The 15,553-nt window shown below is 40.0% G+C and overlaps 1 protein-coding gene across 2 annotated transcripts in view; it reads left to right on the forward strand.

The window, feature by feature from the left end:
- Nucleotides 1-9,635, forward strand: part of RSBN1L (round spermatid basic protein 1 like) — a 49,814-nt gene extending 40,179 nt beyond the window's left edge. For both annotated transcript variants that reach the window (XM_084811522.1, XM_084811523.1), the window contains 3 exons: nt 1,323-1,490; nt 5,703-5,811; nt 5,897-9,635. In XM_084811522.1, coding sequence (XP_084667648.1) covers nt 1,323-1,490; nt 5,703-5,811; nt 5,897-6,544 — 925 coding nt within the window. In that variant the 3' untranslated portion in view covers nt 6,545-9,635. The remainder of the gene's footprint in view (nt 1-1,322; nt 1,491-5,702; nt 5,812-5,896) is intronic.
- Nucleotides 9,636-15,553: the final 5,918 nt, after the last annotated feature.

Here is a 15,553-nt window from a genome sequence, read left to right on the forward strand (position 1 = left end):
AGATAAAGAGGAAGTTGACATAATCCCATGAGGCAGGGAGTTCCACATATGGCGTGCCCTCACTGAGAAAGCCCCCTTGTCTTAAAGGATGGACAGGTTCACATGGAATGTTAAAGGTTTTGTATGAAAGAGAAAATGTTTTTGAGTGCAAGAGGTATGAAGAATTTAAGAAGTTTCAGATTCAGAAAGGGTAAACTATGAAAATAGCCCTTTCTGTAAAATCACGTATATCAGTATTTCATTTAAAGTACTACCTGTACCCCATCTAAATGTAGTACACTGCTCTATGAAAGACAGATTTGCTTTATAACTAGGTGGTGGAGCTTAGCTATACCCTGTAGAAGATGAGAGCAAAGCATATGTTCCACTTCAGCCTTCTCTGCAGAATAAGGGGGAGGAGGTGATCTGTTCTAAGGAAGGAGTGTATGCCTAAAAGGAATCTGAAATGATTGATAGTCTAATCCTTTCTTCTACCTTTTCTCAGCCTCAATCACCAGCTCATTAGAGTTGCTGCCTTGCTTCTCTACAGTGTTTTTGTATCAACAGTTTATAGCTCCTTCTATCCCTTGTTCTGTTGTAGTTTAGTGTCTGCACAGTTGGAATATTCATGAATATTTCATGACAGTGCAGCAGGGAAGTCTCAGAGAATGCAGCTTGTTATTTCTGTGAACATGCTATGACAATCTTTAGGGCAAATCTATGGTTTCTGTGCTTTAGGTTCATATATAAGGTATCATCCATTTGCTGAGTTTGATATGAGAGATGCTTGTATAAAGGCTTCTTACCGTCTTTATTCAGTCTTTAAAGATGGGGATAGTTGTATCAATATACTGACAGTGTGGTAGAGAACTAGTTTATAAAGCTAATACTTAGAGTTATAGTTAGGTTGTAATTTATATATAGTCTATTATTTAACTATAAGCTGAAGTCTAAATCATGTGGTGATTCTTTTTGGAATGGCTGTTTTTTGTTTTTCTGACTTATCTCTGCAGGACAGAAATGTAAACATCAAATAGCCATTATTCGAAGAAATGTAAACCAGAAACATTGAACGGAGAAATGTGAATGTGCAATGACCTGCTTTTTTTCACTGCATAAAAATTCCAAACTTGCACCTCTCATACTGGAAAGCATTAGTTTTTCATCTGTATAATGAAAGCCTTTTTTATTTTGTGAACTGTGCAGAGAGTTTTGGATATTGGGCAGTATAGAAATGTAACAAATAAATAAATTGCTTGTGAATGAAATTGCATATAAAAGAAATAATATTTTAAAGATAAATTTGACAAATGTGTTCTTGGTATTCCCCCTCCCTTTCACAGAACTACCAATGAAATAAAAAACCTGCAGTACCTACCTCGTACTAGTGAGCCTCGTGAAATGCTTTTTGAAGACAGGACACGAGCCCATGCAGATCATATAGGACAAGGGTTTGAACGACAGACTACAGCTGCTGTAGGAGTGTTAAAGGCAGTGCATTGTGGAGAGTGGTATGTATTTGCCAGTTTATTCATAGTAAATATCAGAAAGATACCTGCATGAATTGGAGACTGGTGGGACAGACTCCCACTAGTATTCTTTCTGTACATCATTCTTGTCTCTTGGTAGGCAAACTGGAGAGACCATGTGATACTCTTCAAGATTTGTCCTAGTGTTGGTGCAAGTTGCTGATCCTAATATAGGGAGTCTGAATCCCTAAAAATAAGTTCTATTCATGCATTTATCTTGATGTAGCAATAATGTATGAGTTATGTATGGAATTTTTGTACTAAGCTGCTTTAAGTAAGCATGAGAACCACATCATATTCAGAAAAGTATTGAAAGAGGGCATGTATCTTTAACTGGCAGGATATTTCAAGATTTTGCTAAAGACTTTAGTAGGTGCTATTACTCTTCACAAGTTTATCTAGAAAAATCAATGTGATGTTTGATTTTAGAACTTCAGGATCTGTCACTTACCTGAAAATTTGGATATGCACTTTTTGCTATATTGTTTCTTGTTTGGGGCTGAGGGGGAGAAAAAATAATTTTGTGCCCATCATCCAAAGGTATTTGGTAGTAGAGTATAATATTAGTACATGTCTAAAAAGAATACACAGTGTATGTGGAATATGCTGTTTCCCTGAAATAACTTCTTTAAAGACAACATTATCTCATTATGTGTGAATAGCTGTGTGAATAGAAATTGCTGGCTGCTATTATATTCTTACTCCTACCTTGCTTCTGTGAATCTGTGGGCAGAGAAAATTCTGGATTCTGGGTCCAATGCATCACTTGTCAAAGCTGTGTTAGCACAGGGGGTAGGAAGCGGTGTGATAGTGATCTAGGGGAACAGTCAGTTTTAATCCTGTTGAGCAGAGTGGAAACAGGAAGGCTTTCTAACCTGAAGTATGGCTCCTTCCATGTTAAGCTCTGGACTAATTTATTTTTAAAATCTGTTTAGGAAGATTATTTCCACTTATCAAGCTGGGTAACTTGCTGTTTCTCACTTCACTGAGTTGTACAGAGTTCAATAAAAAAATTTGGAAAATGCAAATGAAATGAAATGTTAAGACATTGTGACAGCTGTGAGCATTTGTCTACCTGCCAGTAACTGGGTTGAACTCTGTGGGAAGGGCAGCAGCTGTGACCAGGCTGTATTTAAAGTAAATCCAGCCTTTTTCCTTTTCATGTTTCATAGCTGTGAAATACTAGAGGAGAGTGGAGTGTTATAAAGTATGGTGGCTTAAACAAGAACTCAGCGAATTAGAGATTCATGATGTTGCTCTATAAACAGGATATAAACTTTAAACTGTAGCTTCTGAGACAAGGAACCCAAACACTGCAATTTGTAGTTTAGACTAATTTGCAGGAGCTGGATTAAAGCACTGGGTAAAATTATGAGACAATCCTGTGGTGTATGTGAAATGAGTTGCTACTTAATTAGGCATGTGTGAGAAAATGAAGCATGATACCCCAGATTTTGCAAGCAGTACCATACTGGGTGTGTCAAACCACACAACACCACACACACAGGTTAAGAGTACTTAATTAAAACGATGCTTATCTCAAAAGAAGTGTTTTAGTGTACCAAATAGCATCGTTGGAATCTGGTAGGCTTCCTTTCCAGAATTTCGAATACTTAATGGGGAATACTTAATATGCATATTATGCAAATATTCTGTGCCATCAGCATGCTATAGTTCTGAATGGTTTTCCCTAAATAGATCCAGCATTTTAATCATAATATGTGAAAATTTATGGATAAATGACATAGAGAAATCTTGCATTAAAAGACTTTCTCCTGAATGCAATTTAGTAGTTTTCCTTTTCAAGCCAAGTTCATAATCCAGGCATCATATTAATTGTAACTGTCATGAAAATTATGTTTAATTATAAATTGAGGAGGAAGACACTGATTTGTAGGTCTTGTTCCCTTTCTGAGGCACAGAGCGAAAAGGGCATTGCCAAAATCTTTCCTGTGTACACTACTCAAACGGAGCAGGAAAAGACAATGAGAAGGATCTATGCATGAGTGATCTTTATTATTGCCTTACCATAGTTGTATGAGGGAGCCTGTTTACAAGAGATTATTTATTTTAAAATATTTATACCCCATCTTTCCATTAAAATGCTCACGATAGCCGAAAAGATGGTTAAAATAGCATAAACAACAAGCTTATGGAGTGGTGAGACATATATGATAGGGAGAATCTATAGTGTGTGAAAGTGAGTAGATGTACAGGTAGATTTAAAACTGTAACCAGCATTTAGGAAGATGGAAGGTTGTGTGCCTTAGGTATCTCAGAGCATGAATAAGAGAGTCCTTTGAAGAGAGCCCATTGCAGCTTCAGGAGTGCATGAAGGATTCAGTCATATAACTGGTTAGACCAGCTTTGTGTTTAAGCACTAGCCTGATAGCCATAGGTGATCAGGAATTGCATGTAGGCAGTGCATGGAATCCATGCAGACGGGTTATCGGGCTGATGGGAGGATGTACCCAGCATAGAAACCAAGCAGGCTGCTAGGGATGGGAAGGCCCCTCCTCAGTGTCCAGCACAGAAATGTAGTTCTCTTCTCAGCCAGCTGCCAGCCCCCAAGAGGCTAGTAAAAAAATGTGTGGGCTTATTTACAAGGCTGGGTTAGCTAGCCCCTCTCTCCTGTGCCCACCCCCCACTACAAGAATCTTCCAAAAGGCTGTTTAGGGTGCAATCCTATGCATGTTTAGACAGCCAGCCATGCTGCCTGGGGAATGCTGGGAGTTGTAGGACTTTTTCTGTCTAAATAAGCATAGGATGGCACCCGTAAGGTACTGTTTCTTGTAACTGTCACACTGAGAAGAGATGGCACACCTCACAATAGTATCTGAAATGTGAAATCCTGTACATGCATATATCTAGCAGCCTTATATCCTAATCCACAGCTTGTGCATGTGACCCAAATTTGATAATTAATAAAATACTTTCATTGTCATAACAGCCAGAATGTGAAATGGAATTTGGTGTGTATAAAAATAGGTTCAAGACACATTAGCACTCTGAGCCATGCTTTCCTTGTAATGTCTTTACTTTTGAGTCAGCATTTTTTTCACTTTGCACAACTCAGCATTGAATCTGAAAACATTAGAGGAGAAATAATGAGTGCTCTTTTACTGAGCAGGGGTCCTTTGGAAATAAATGTAAATATTTGAATAGCTTTATGTCATTTTTGCTACATCTGTAACCTAGATTTCAAATATTTGTACTGTATTGAGTGTATGTGTGGTTAAATTTAGGCCCATGCTGAGACTGTTTATAGATTGTTTTTAAAGGATAAAATAAATATGTATTTGAGCAATGAGTCACAGTGAGCTCCAATTAAATGTCTACTTCTTTTGAAATAAAGATCAGTGTTGGTGTTTCATATGGTCAGTAATCAAATGGGGGTAGTAAAACATCTGGTATTGGAGAGCTGCAGTGACTGTTTCAAAGGAGTACATGTAGTGTGAACATAAGGTAATTATTTTACAGTTTAAGAGTTGTTCCCTCTTATGCTCTCCAGATCTTGGTTCACTGAGTTGCTCTGTTTTGTTAGAATCACTAGGATGCTGTAGAGAATCAGGTTCTCAATTCCCATCTTGAAAGAGAAGAATCGGTCGTCCAGTACTCCCTGTGATTAACATGCTGCTTGGGTCTTGACAGGCTGTGCATTTCCCCCCTAATAAACTTTAGTACATCCGTTGCTCTCGCTACCTTTTAATGACTAGAATATTGATTTTTTGTTTTAAGCATTGGCAGTTGTGTTTGGTTGCTCTGCAGTAGTAACGAATTGTAACATGGTGTGTAGAAAATCTTAAGATTTTTCTTCAAGTTGCTCAAGTTGGATTTGTCAGCTTTTCTTTAACTACAGTAGAAATCTGGGATATCTTAATTGCTATTTACTATGCTTACTAGGCTTTTTGGATTGGGGCACCAGTAGAAATATGTGGTTTGTACAAGGAGGTGTGCGTAGCTGTACTACTGCATTTTCTCATGCAGTCATAACTGAAGAGTTGTTGCCTGCTGGCCTGTGCTGTTACTACAACCATTAAATGAATACAAATAACTCTTAATACTCCATGTGAGACTCCTACAAACTGAAACATAATTTTGTGTATTTTCAGTGTTTTATTTTGTGCTTACAAATATATAGAATGCAACAAACAATCAATTAATTTTAATTATACCTCTGTTTTTCATGTACAGGCCTGAACAACCTCGTATAACCAAAGATGTAATTTGCTTTCATGCAGAAGATTTCTTAGAGGTAGTTCAACGAATGCAACTAGACCTGCATGAACCTCCACTTTCACAGGTAACTGTTTTGATAGACTGACGTTCTTTGACCGAGAATTGTCATGATTAGAAACTTTATTAATTTTCTTTCTTTTTCTTTCTAGTGTGTCCAGTGGGTTGATGATGCAAAACTTAACCAATTACGAAGGGAAGGCATTCGATATGCTAGGATTCAGTTGTATGATAACGATATTTATTTTATTCCAAGGAATGTTGTACATCAATTCAAGACAGTTTCTGCTGTGTGCAGTTTGGCTTGGCATGTTCGGCTCAAGCTTTACCACTCAGAGGGAGAAAATCAAAGCATCTATGAAAAAGGCTCACCAACAGATCCCACATCTTCTGTTGTAGGGCTTCAGACTGACAGTGTAATCCATACAGCGAACATAAATGCCTCTGAAGACACCAATTTTTTAGGTAGCTTGCAAACTGAATATATAAAACAGGAATTTTCACGTACACAACATGAACCTGCTGCATCTCTCCGCAGTAAAGAGGAATCAATTACTGTTAATCTTCCTGAAAAGACGATAGTACCCAACGCTATGGAATGTCAAAATGTTAAAGCAAAGCTGGATCATGGTCAGTTGACAAGGTCTAAGTTTGAAACAGACTTTGAATTTGAACCTGATGACAAAGACTTTCAGGACAGCTTGTGCCCAGGGCATCATGTGAATCTGGAGGATACAAGACAAAGCAGTTCAGCATATCCAAGTCTGCATGGCAAACAAGAAGATGAGTTTTTGTGTTGAAGTTGTATATATGTTTTTAAATTCCTTTTTAAACATAATGACATAATAATGTAAAGATGCTTAAACTGTGAGGCAAGTTTGTTACTTGTCATCACATCTGTTACAGAAAATAGTTTATGTAGCTTTGTAACATTCCTCAGTGCCTGTCCATAACTGTGAAAGTATCAAAGCACTTAGGGCCAGATGCACTGTAAACACTGCAGGTGTAACATAAAGAAGTCTTTAAATATGAGTTGTAGGTTTTAGAATAGAGCTGACATTTAACATATATTTTTTGTAAGATAAGCCAGAATTCTTTTTGACAATTCCAGGCTTTTCCATAGAGCTTATTTATACCAATTTTTTTCTTTTTAATGTGTCAGCACTGTAGTGTAAATAGCTTTTTTAAAAGAAATCTTTTTAGTGTGATTTATATTGAAATGTGAGCCACTTAATAAAGGTTCATAATAACAATAATGGGTTTTATTTTTGGGTCCCTAAACAGAAAGTCAAAACCTCTAAGCTAATTTTTTAAATGCTCAGTCTTGCAAAAAAAGTGAATATTCTTATGATGGAACCAAATGCTTAGATGCATTTAAGTTAGACAGTCTTTCTGTTGAATTTCCACAAAATCTCACTTTGAGGTGAATTTTGATGAGTATTTCATGTGGTCAAACATGCAATGTACCTCTCCTGCCATCTTATCTCTTATTTACACGTACTTTGTTCATAATACTTTAATTGTGATAAGCTTCAGACACCAACAATTGTCAGTTGTAATTTGTTTGAAAATAGATTGCCTTAAGTGTTGTGCTAAATCTAGGGGACCCAATCCAGCTTAAGTTAGCTTTGAGTAAACCCCACTAAACTCAGTGGCACAAGTTGTGACTCAATAAGTCCTACTGCTTTCACTGGAACTTAGTAACAATTAACTTCAAGTGGATCCAGGCTAGGAAGAATATGCTGCCTTGCCTCCTCCTACATCCTTGTTCCCCTACATAGAGAGATACTGACACATAGTCAGAAAAAGTTTTAAAAACATAAGAAAAATATTGCTTGGAATGCTTTGGTGAACAGGGGTACTTGTAACCACTGGGTGTAATTCTCGAAGTTTTGTTTTGCAACCTGAGAACTCTGGAAAATGAAGGGAACATCAGACATGAAGAGATAGGAGTCCAAGGATGGATGGCAACTGGAGTGTGACCTACCTGACCTTTGGAAGAATCTGGTCAGATTTGATTTTTTAGCATTTAGCTTATAACTGCATGCATATTTCAGGCTTTATTTCACAACCAGGAAGGCTGAAAGCACAGCTGGAAACATGCTCTTGGGATTTTCAAGAGAAACAGTATAAAATCTGATACAATCATCACTATGCATTTTTAAGCACTTCTGTATACCTGTTACTAGAACGCCCCTTAATTGAATGGAATTCAGAGTCTTTTTGTACTAAAGCACAATTGAGCATAAGGGATGTGTTGCAGCGTTTCATCTTTTGTTTTAGCACATAATTTTTGAGGTGGCTTCTTTGATAGATGCTGTTTCACCAACCTGTGGGAAAGTATGGCCCCAGCTGCTGGAAGTGCCAAGCCTTATAAATTGTAAAAGGAGTTATGTAGAATGGTCAGCTATATCATAATTCAGCAACACTGTTCGCTGTCTTAATATCATGATTTAGATTCTGTAAACAAAGACAAAAATAACCTGCCATGCTGCCCTTTTAATTTTAGGCATATATAAACAATATGAACTAGAATTTAGGCTTTTCTACACTCTTGGAAGAATAAGGGGAAGGGCTGTAGCTCTTGATTTGCACTTGATTTGCTTGTAAAAGGACCTAGCTTCAATCCCTGGCATTTTCAGGTAGGGCCAGGAAAGACTCTTTTCCTTAAACCCTGGAGAACCACTGCTAGTCTGTGTATACTGATACACCATGGTTTGCCTCAGTATAATGCAGCTTTCTATGATCCTCTGTAGTACAGTCTTCCATGCATTGTACCGCTTCACAATGCAGGTGAGGAAGTGATGGATGTTGGGGAGATTTTGAATGTTCTCTGTCTAATGGAAGCAGTTGCACTGAAAGGAGTTGGAGCCTTGTCTTCTCCCTGATACCCTTACTTTTTATGTGCAGGGAATTGTTGAAATGGAGTACTAAATCATGCAGTTTTCACCCGTATTATGAAGTGGCACAGTCCTAGAAGCACTATACGACATGAAATTATTTGTGGGAGAGTTGGGAAAAGAGACACGCCAATCAGTGCTTTGAGACTTCCTCCCCACTCACCTTGTCCTAAGATCTTGGGTGGAAACTAGTTTCGATCTCTTCAGCTTGCTCTCCCTCAACTAATACTTCTAGCCATTGGCATTCTATCCTGTATGCCTTCCCAGCTCACTCAAACTCTCCACTTTGCTTCAAATGGGAATTCTTAGAATTTGCACGCGCTCATCTAAGTACAATACAGTTGGAACTGTTATACTAGGCAGCTTCTTTTTTGTTGTTTGCTTGAACAATCTACAAATCTACAGTGTCCGGTCAACTTAAGCCCGTAACAGGTTTTGTGTGATTTGCCCCCTTCCCATAAACATTATCATTGCATCAGCTCAGAGCTTGGCATTTTAAATATATTGTATAATTATTGTTAATCTATATCTGGCCCTAGACAATTTTCTAGACAGAAATGATTTACAGTAGAAGTTTTCATCTTGGGGTTTATATTTGCATCAGCTTGACTATTAGCTTGGTAGCACTGACATATGTGGTTTTAAAACTAATTCAGGCTGTAATCCTATGTACACTTACCTGGGGGTAAGTCCCAGTTAAACCAATGGGGCTTACTTCTAAGTACACATGCAGAAGATTGAGCTGTCAAAACAAGTTCTTGTAAGTTTTTCAGAGAAGGAAACTGATACCGTATGTTCTGGGAAGCATAGATCCTAATACATCCTGAGGAGAGGTCCTGACTCAGTAACCAGTTCTTACTAATAGAAACATCTTAGTTTTTTCTCACTGCTTTCAACCACACATCTTTAGTGCTACTGTAGCAAGGGACATCTATTGCTAAAGCCAGCTGGTACACCATCAAAACAAATAAAATAGCAAATGCTATAACTTAACCTACTGTGTTTTCTTAACTTCTGTGCAAGTTTATGTTATTAGATTCATGCTCTAATCCTACATTTTATTTCCTAGTACTTAATGCTACTATCAAGGGCTATTTTTATCTTCCTTTTTTAAAAAAATGCCTTTTAAGTTACAGTTCTGTCAAACTTCCATGATTCTCTGTTTACTTTGGGATGAATAATGTTGTACCTTCTTTTTAAAAAAACCTTTGGTGTGCAAGAGTTGCACAAAGTTTCCAACACAGCTGGCTGCCTTACTTGGTAAAGACATCTTCTGTGATGCCACAAAGGACTCTGTAGAACACAACAGATTCACATTTCCTGAACCCTTATACTCTCGCTCTCCCACTGACCCTCAAGGAAAGGAAGAGTGAGTGAGCAGGGGAAAGCACTTGGAAGTAGCAAGGGAGGGGAGGGACCGTACCCCTGGTCTACCCAATCCAGTATTATAATCCTAGTGTGTATAACTAGTAAAATGCAACATTTACATTTTAGATTTCATCTTAGGCCCAGTAGCCGTTCTATTAGGTTTTGGGATATAGTTTACGGTGATAGTTGTATTTTCTCTATCTTTTCAAAATTGTTATTTGCACAGGTATTGTTGCATTTAAAAATTTCTTCAAAATAATACTCTCCTAACATATCTGCCCTCAACAATGCCCAAGATGTCTCACAACAAAACAAAAATACATATAGACAACCATTAGAAAGAATACAATAATACTGTGGTTAGATGTAAGGGTGCCCTTCTTGATACGGATGGTGTTTTCTACTCTTGGGAGGGCTATGAAGAACCTAGGAAGAGCCATACTGGATCAGACCAAAGGCCTATCTAGTCCAATATTCTGTTCAGAGTGACCAACCAGCTGCCTATTTCAGGCCCACAAATAGGATATGAGTGCAATAGCACTCCTTGTGTTCCCCGGCAACTGGCATACAGAGACACATTGCCTATGATACTGGAGGTCAGGGATGCAGAACAGTATTTGAGTGGGGGGCTAGATTACCCCCCCACCAGCCCTCATGGCTGGATGGCATCAGGTGCGGCCACACTCACTAATGGCATTGCCCCTCCCCTGGGCATTTTAGCCTTTCTCCGTACTGGGAGATACATGGAGAAAAGGACTCGGCTGGCACTGGGTGCAGCAGCAACTGGCTACTTCTCCCACTGCCAGCTGAGTCCCAGGTTTTGCACAGTACCTGGCATTCCTACAAAGCAACTTGGCTGGCGCCTGCAAACCCAATATTATCTTCAGTCTGGGGATTCCCAGGGTGAGCAGTGTGTGAGATAATCCCCATTGTTAACTCTAATATCAGATCAGAGATAACAGCAGGGATTTCCTCCAGGGGGTGGGGCTTGGAGGAACCCCAGAAGGCTTTGTGGGCCAGATTTGGGAGCCTGGTGAGCCAGCGGTTCTGGTCCCATGCTAGAGGTAGTATATAACAATCATGACTTATAGCCATTGATAGCCTTATACTCTGAATTTGCCTGATCTGCCTTTAAAGTTATCCAAGTTGATGGCTATCATTTTGTGGTAGCAAATGCCATACTTGAACTATGTGCTGTGTGAAGAAGTACTTCCTTTTGTCTGTCCTGAATCTCCCACCATTCAGCTTCATGGGATGACCCCAGAATCCAGTATTATGCGACAGGGAGAAAAATGCCTTCCTATCTGCTTTCTCCACACCATGCATAATTTAATACATCCCCATCCTGTCTTCTCTTACTTGCCTTTTTTGTAAGCTTAACAGTCCCAGATGTTGAAACCTTTCCTCATAGGGGAGTTGCTCAAGCCCCTTGATCATTATTTTAATTGCCCTTTTCCAACTTTTCAATATCCTTTTTGAGGTGTGGTGACCTACACAGTATTCCAAGGGTAGTCACCCTTAGATTTGTTTAAGGGCAGTATGATATTGACAGTTTTATTCTTTTATTCCTTTCCTAATTGTGCCCAACATGGAATTCACAGCAGCTGCATACTGGGCTGATACTTTCATCAAGCTCTACACCACAACTCCCAAGATCTCTGTTTTGATCAGTCAGTGCTATCTCAGATCCCATCAGCATATACGTGAAGTTGGGATTTTTTGTCCCAACATATCACCTTACACTTGCATAGATTGAGCTGGATTTGCCATTTTAATGCCCATTCTCCCAGTTTAGAGAAATTTTTGGAGCTCTTTGCAATCTTTTAACCACCCTAAATAATTTTAATTCATCAGCAAACTTAGCCACCTCACTGCTCACTCCTAATTCCAGATCATTTCTGAACAAATTTAAAAGCACTTGTCCCAATAAAAATCATTAGGGATCTCCATTGTTTACATCCTTCCATTGTGAGAATTTCCCATTTATTCCTTCTCTTTGCTTTCTTTTCTTTAACTAGTTCCTGATCCATAAGAGGTCCTCTCCTCTTATTCCATGGTTGCTCAGTTTGCTCAACTGTTTTTGGTGAGAGATTTTGTCAAAAGACTTTTCAAAGTCCAAGTAAATAATGGCTACCGGATCACTCCTGATCACATGCTTACTGACACTCTCAATTCTAAAAGGTTAGTGAGACATGACTTACTTTTGCAGAAGTCATGTTGATACTTTTTCAGCAGGACTCTGCCTTCTATATGCTTAATCATTTTATATTTAATAACCCTTTCCACCAGTTGATCGGGAATAGACATTAAGCTAACTGGTCTGTAATTTCCTGGATCTCCCCTGGATCCCTTTGGTGTTACATCGGCCACTCTCCAGTCTTCTGGTACAGAGGCTGATTGTAAGACATGCTACATATTTTTGTTAGAAAATCAGCAATTTTGCATTTGAGTTCTTTAAGAACTCCAGGATGGGTACCATCTGGAGCTGATAGGGGGCATTTTGGCTCAGCATTAATAAACGTAACAAAGAACACAGCAGCATCAGTAGATCATAAATAAATATAGATGAAAAAATACAAGAGCTGCCAGAAGTGAAAAGGCCACTAAAACAAACAGGCCTTTCTTTGGTTGCCAATCTGAAAGCAAGCAAAGAAAGTGCCAGGCAGACCCTCCCAGGGCAGTTGTGCAGTCTAGAGGCCACCACAGAAATGGCCCTCATTTTTGTGTCCTCCTGCCATACCACTAATGGCGATGACACTACAGGGCATCCATGTGGAAGAAGCTGGCTCTTATGATGGAAATCAGATTTATGACATAAAGCAAAGGTCTTTTGGAGGTGCCACACATATTCAGTCCTGGTGGGGTGGAGCCCATGGAAGGATAAAGGTCTGACAAGCAGTGTGGGGCAAAGGGAAAAGACAGGGTTCAGTTTGGGTCAGAACTCAAATAAACAAGATCAGTTGGAGGCAGAGTACTACCTCCACTATTTTGCTAGTTCCATCACTGAACTGTATGTGTCTTCAGAGGATGAGGATGCTTGCTGGCCCCAGTGCTGAGGGGGTTCCAGCCACAACCAGTAATTAGGGATGTATGACACTGGGAATTCCATTCCATTTAAGTCTGACAGGATTCCACAGCATTTCTGTTCTGATAAGCAGCAGGGGACAATAGTGGACCCCCCCCCCCTTTCCAGAAACATTTTACACATTTTTTCTGGGTTCTGCAATTTGCACAAATTGTAATTTGCGCAATTTGGGGGGGGTCTTGAAATGTGTGCAAATGGTGTTATTTTTTAAAAAGTGTTTTTGTATTGGTGATCTTATGCAAGTATGCACAATTGCAAGTTCACCTGCCTGCTGTGTATTCCCCTCTTGTCAATATCCTTGTCAGTTTCATCATCACACACTACTCCCTTTAGCCCAGAAGAGCCATCTTCTGTACCAAAGAAGGTGCCAGTTTTATCCTCCACTTTGGCATTTCCCAAGCAAGGGGGTGGGGGTGGGAAGGATTGACAAGTTCTTTGACAAGTACAGAATATGGCTTTGCTGGGCAAACAGCAGGAGGAGCAGGAATGGAACAGGCAGAACTTCTGGAACCTGAAACTGAGCCCAAGGACAAGAAAATCAATTTCTCATCTTTGGGTTAATCCTTGACCATTTATTTATTTATTTGATTTATTAGCCACCCATCTGGCCAGCTACCCGGCCACTCTAGGCAGCATACAAATCACGCAAAATAGAACATCAACAAAACAATGCTCTAAAAAAAACCCCTAACCCACCCCAAATGCCCACCTGAACAGCCAGGTTTTCAGAGCGCAGCAGAAGCTCATCAAAGAGGGGGCATGGCAGAGGTCACTAGGGAGGGAATTCCACAAAGTGGGGGCCACCACAGAAAAGGCCCTCTCCCTAGTCCTCACCAGCCCAGCTGTCCTGGCTGATGGCCTTCTGAGGCCAATCTCATTGAGCGGCATCCCTGGTGTTGCTGGAGGTGCTCCTTAAGATAAGACTGCGCCAGAAAATGATGCTTCTGTCACTAACCAAAAGGCTAGGAGCTCCTTTAGTGCAAAATATTTTAAAATGTTGGGATAGGGAAGATACAGTGTGATGATGGACTTCCTGCAGGAAACTGCAGACAGAGGTTTTTGAATATTTGAGGGGATCTGCTGAAGTGTGAAAGGTTCTTGGAGAGAGCTAATGGCTTGTGGAAACTGTAAAGGAAGATCATTACACTTGTGACACACAGCCACACTGTGGTCGAAATATGTGCTGCTGAAAGAAGGACTACATTGCATTTTTTTTACTAGTCTTTCTTGTGCATGCAAAGAGACTTGGCTGTGAGCAAGGTCCAAGGATCAGGGCTTGTCTCTCAAAATCCTACTTGCTTACCATGACCTCCCAACTGGCAAGACAACTGGCCCAAGGGCACTGCAATCATATGGAGAACCTGTTTCTTACTAGCTTCCCAGCCCAGTGTGTTCTGCTTTAGGTGGTGGGAAAACAGAGAAGCTAGAAATCAGCAAGGGTCATTACCAGAAGCAAGGTCTGAGGATAGTCCAAAGGTCCAACCACAGTGAGGCGAGCTAGGTAGTCAGGGACACAAATCTGGGAACTGGTGAACAAGCAGTGTTCCAACACTGTGCCTGGAACAGAAGGCTTTTAAACCAGAGCCCTTCCCAGGGTACAGCTGCCATTCATCTGAGACACATGAGGAAAAGTATTCTCATGAGGAGACTTGCTCCTGAGTAACCCTTTACTCATGAGAAGTCTTTATTCCTCAGGTGGGCATTTCTTCACCTAACGGCTGACAGAACCTTCACTTTTAAATGCCTGTGCTCCCTTGGATGAGGTGTTCAATTGGCTTCTGCCTCCGAATCAGAGTAGGTTCCCTGCATCTTGAGAGAAAGATTCAGATGCTGTCTCTTCCAAGGGCCCAGGATGATATGCTGCCTTTCAGGATACAAATTCTATCAAGGTGGCTTACAAGTAACATAAAAATAATGCAATCACAATAAACAATATTAACTTTTTTTTTTTTAAATCATCAGGATTCTTTGCACAGGCCAGTTGGTGGACAATGACCCTGGGGGCAGGGAGAGTCCATGTAGAACAGGAGCAAGTATCTGGTGTTATCCTCATCTCTCTCTCTCCTCCCTAGAATTCTTCCCACAGAGCTATTGATGGTAGATGGGGGCCTCCAGCTGGAAAATGTGTTTCCAACCTTTTTGGACCCATGGACACATTTGGGAATTTGGGAAACTGCTGTGGGCACCACCCAAAAAATGGCTCCCACAGAGGATGTGCCTTATCACATAATGGCTATCATGGGGGCCTGGCTAGTCAAAGGACAAATAATTCACCTATGTAACTGAGGACAAGTAGAGGAACTCCAAAGCCAGTCCACATATTTGACCCTACAAAAGCACAACAAAGTACTCATTTAAGGTTGCAATCCTATGCATGCTTACATGGAACTCAGTGAGAATTACATCTGAGAAGGCCTACATAGGATTGTTTTGCTCATCCTATCTGCGCACACACC

The sequence above is a fragment of the Heloderma suspectum genome, chromosome 7 (assembly GCF_057233095.1).
Source record: "Heloderma suspectum isolate Gila_16-S chromosome 7, 16-S_ref, whole genome shotgun sequence".
Taxonomy (NCBI): domain Eukaryota; kingdom Metazoa; phylum Chordata; class Lepidosauria; order Squamata; family Helodermatidae; genus Heloderma; species Heloderma suspectum.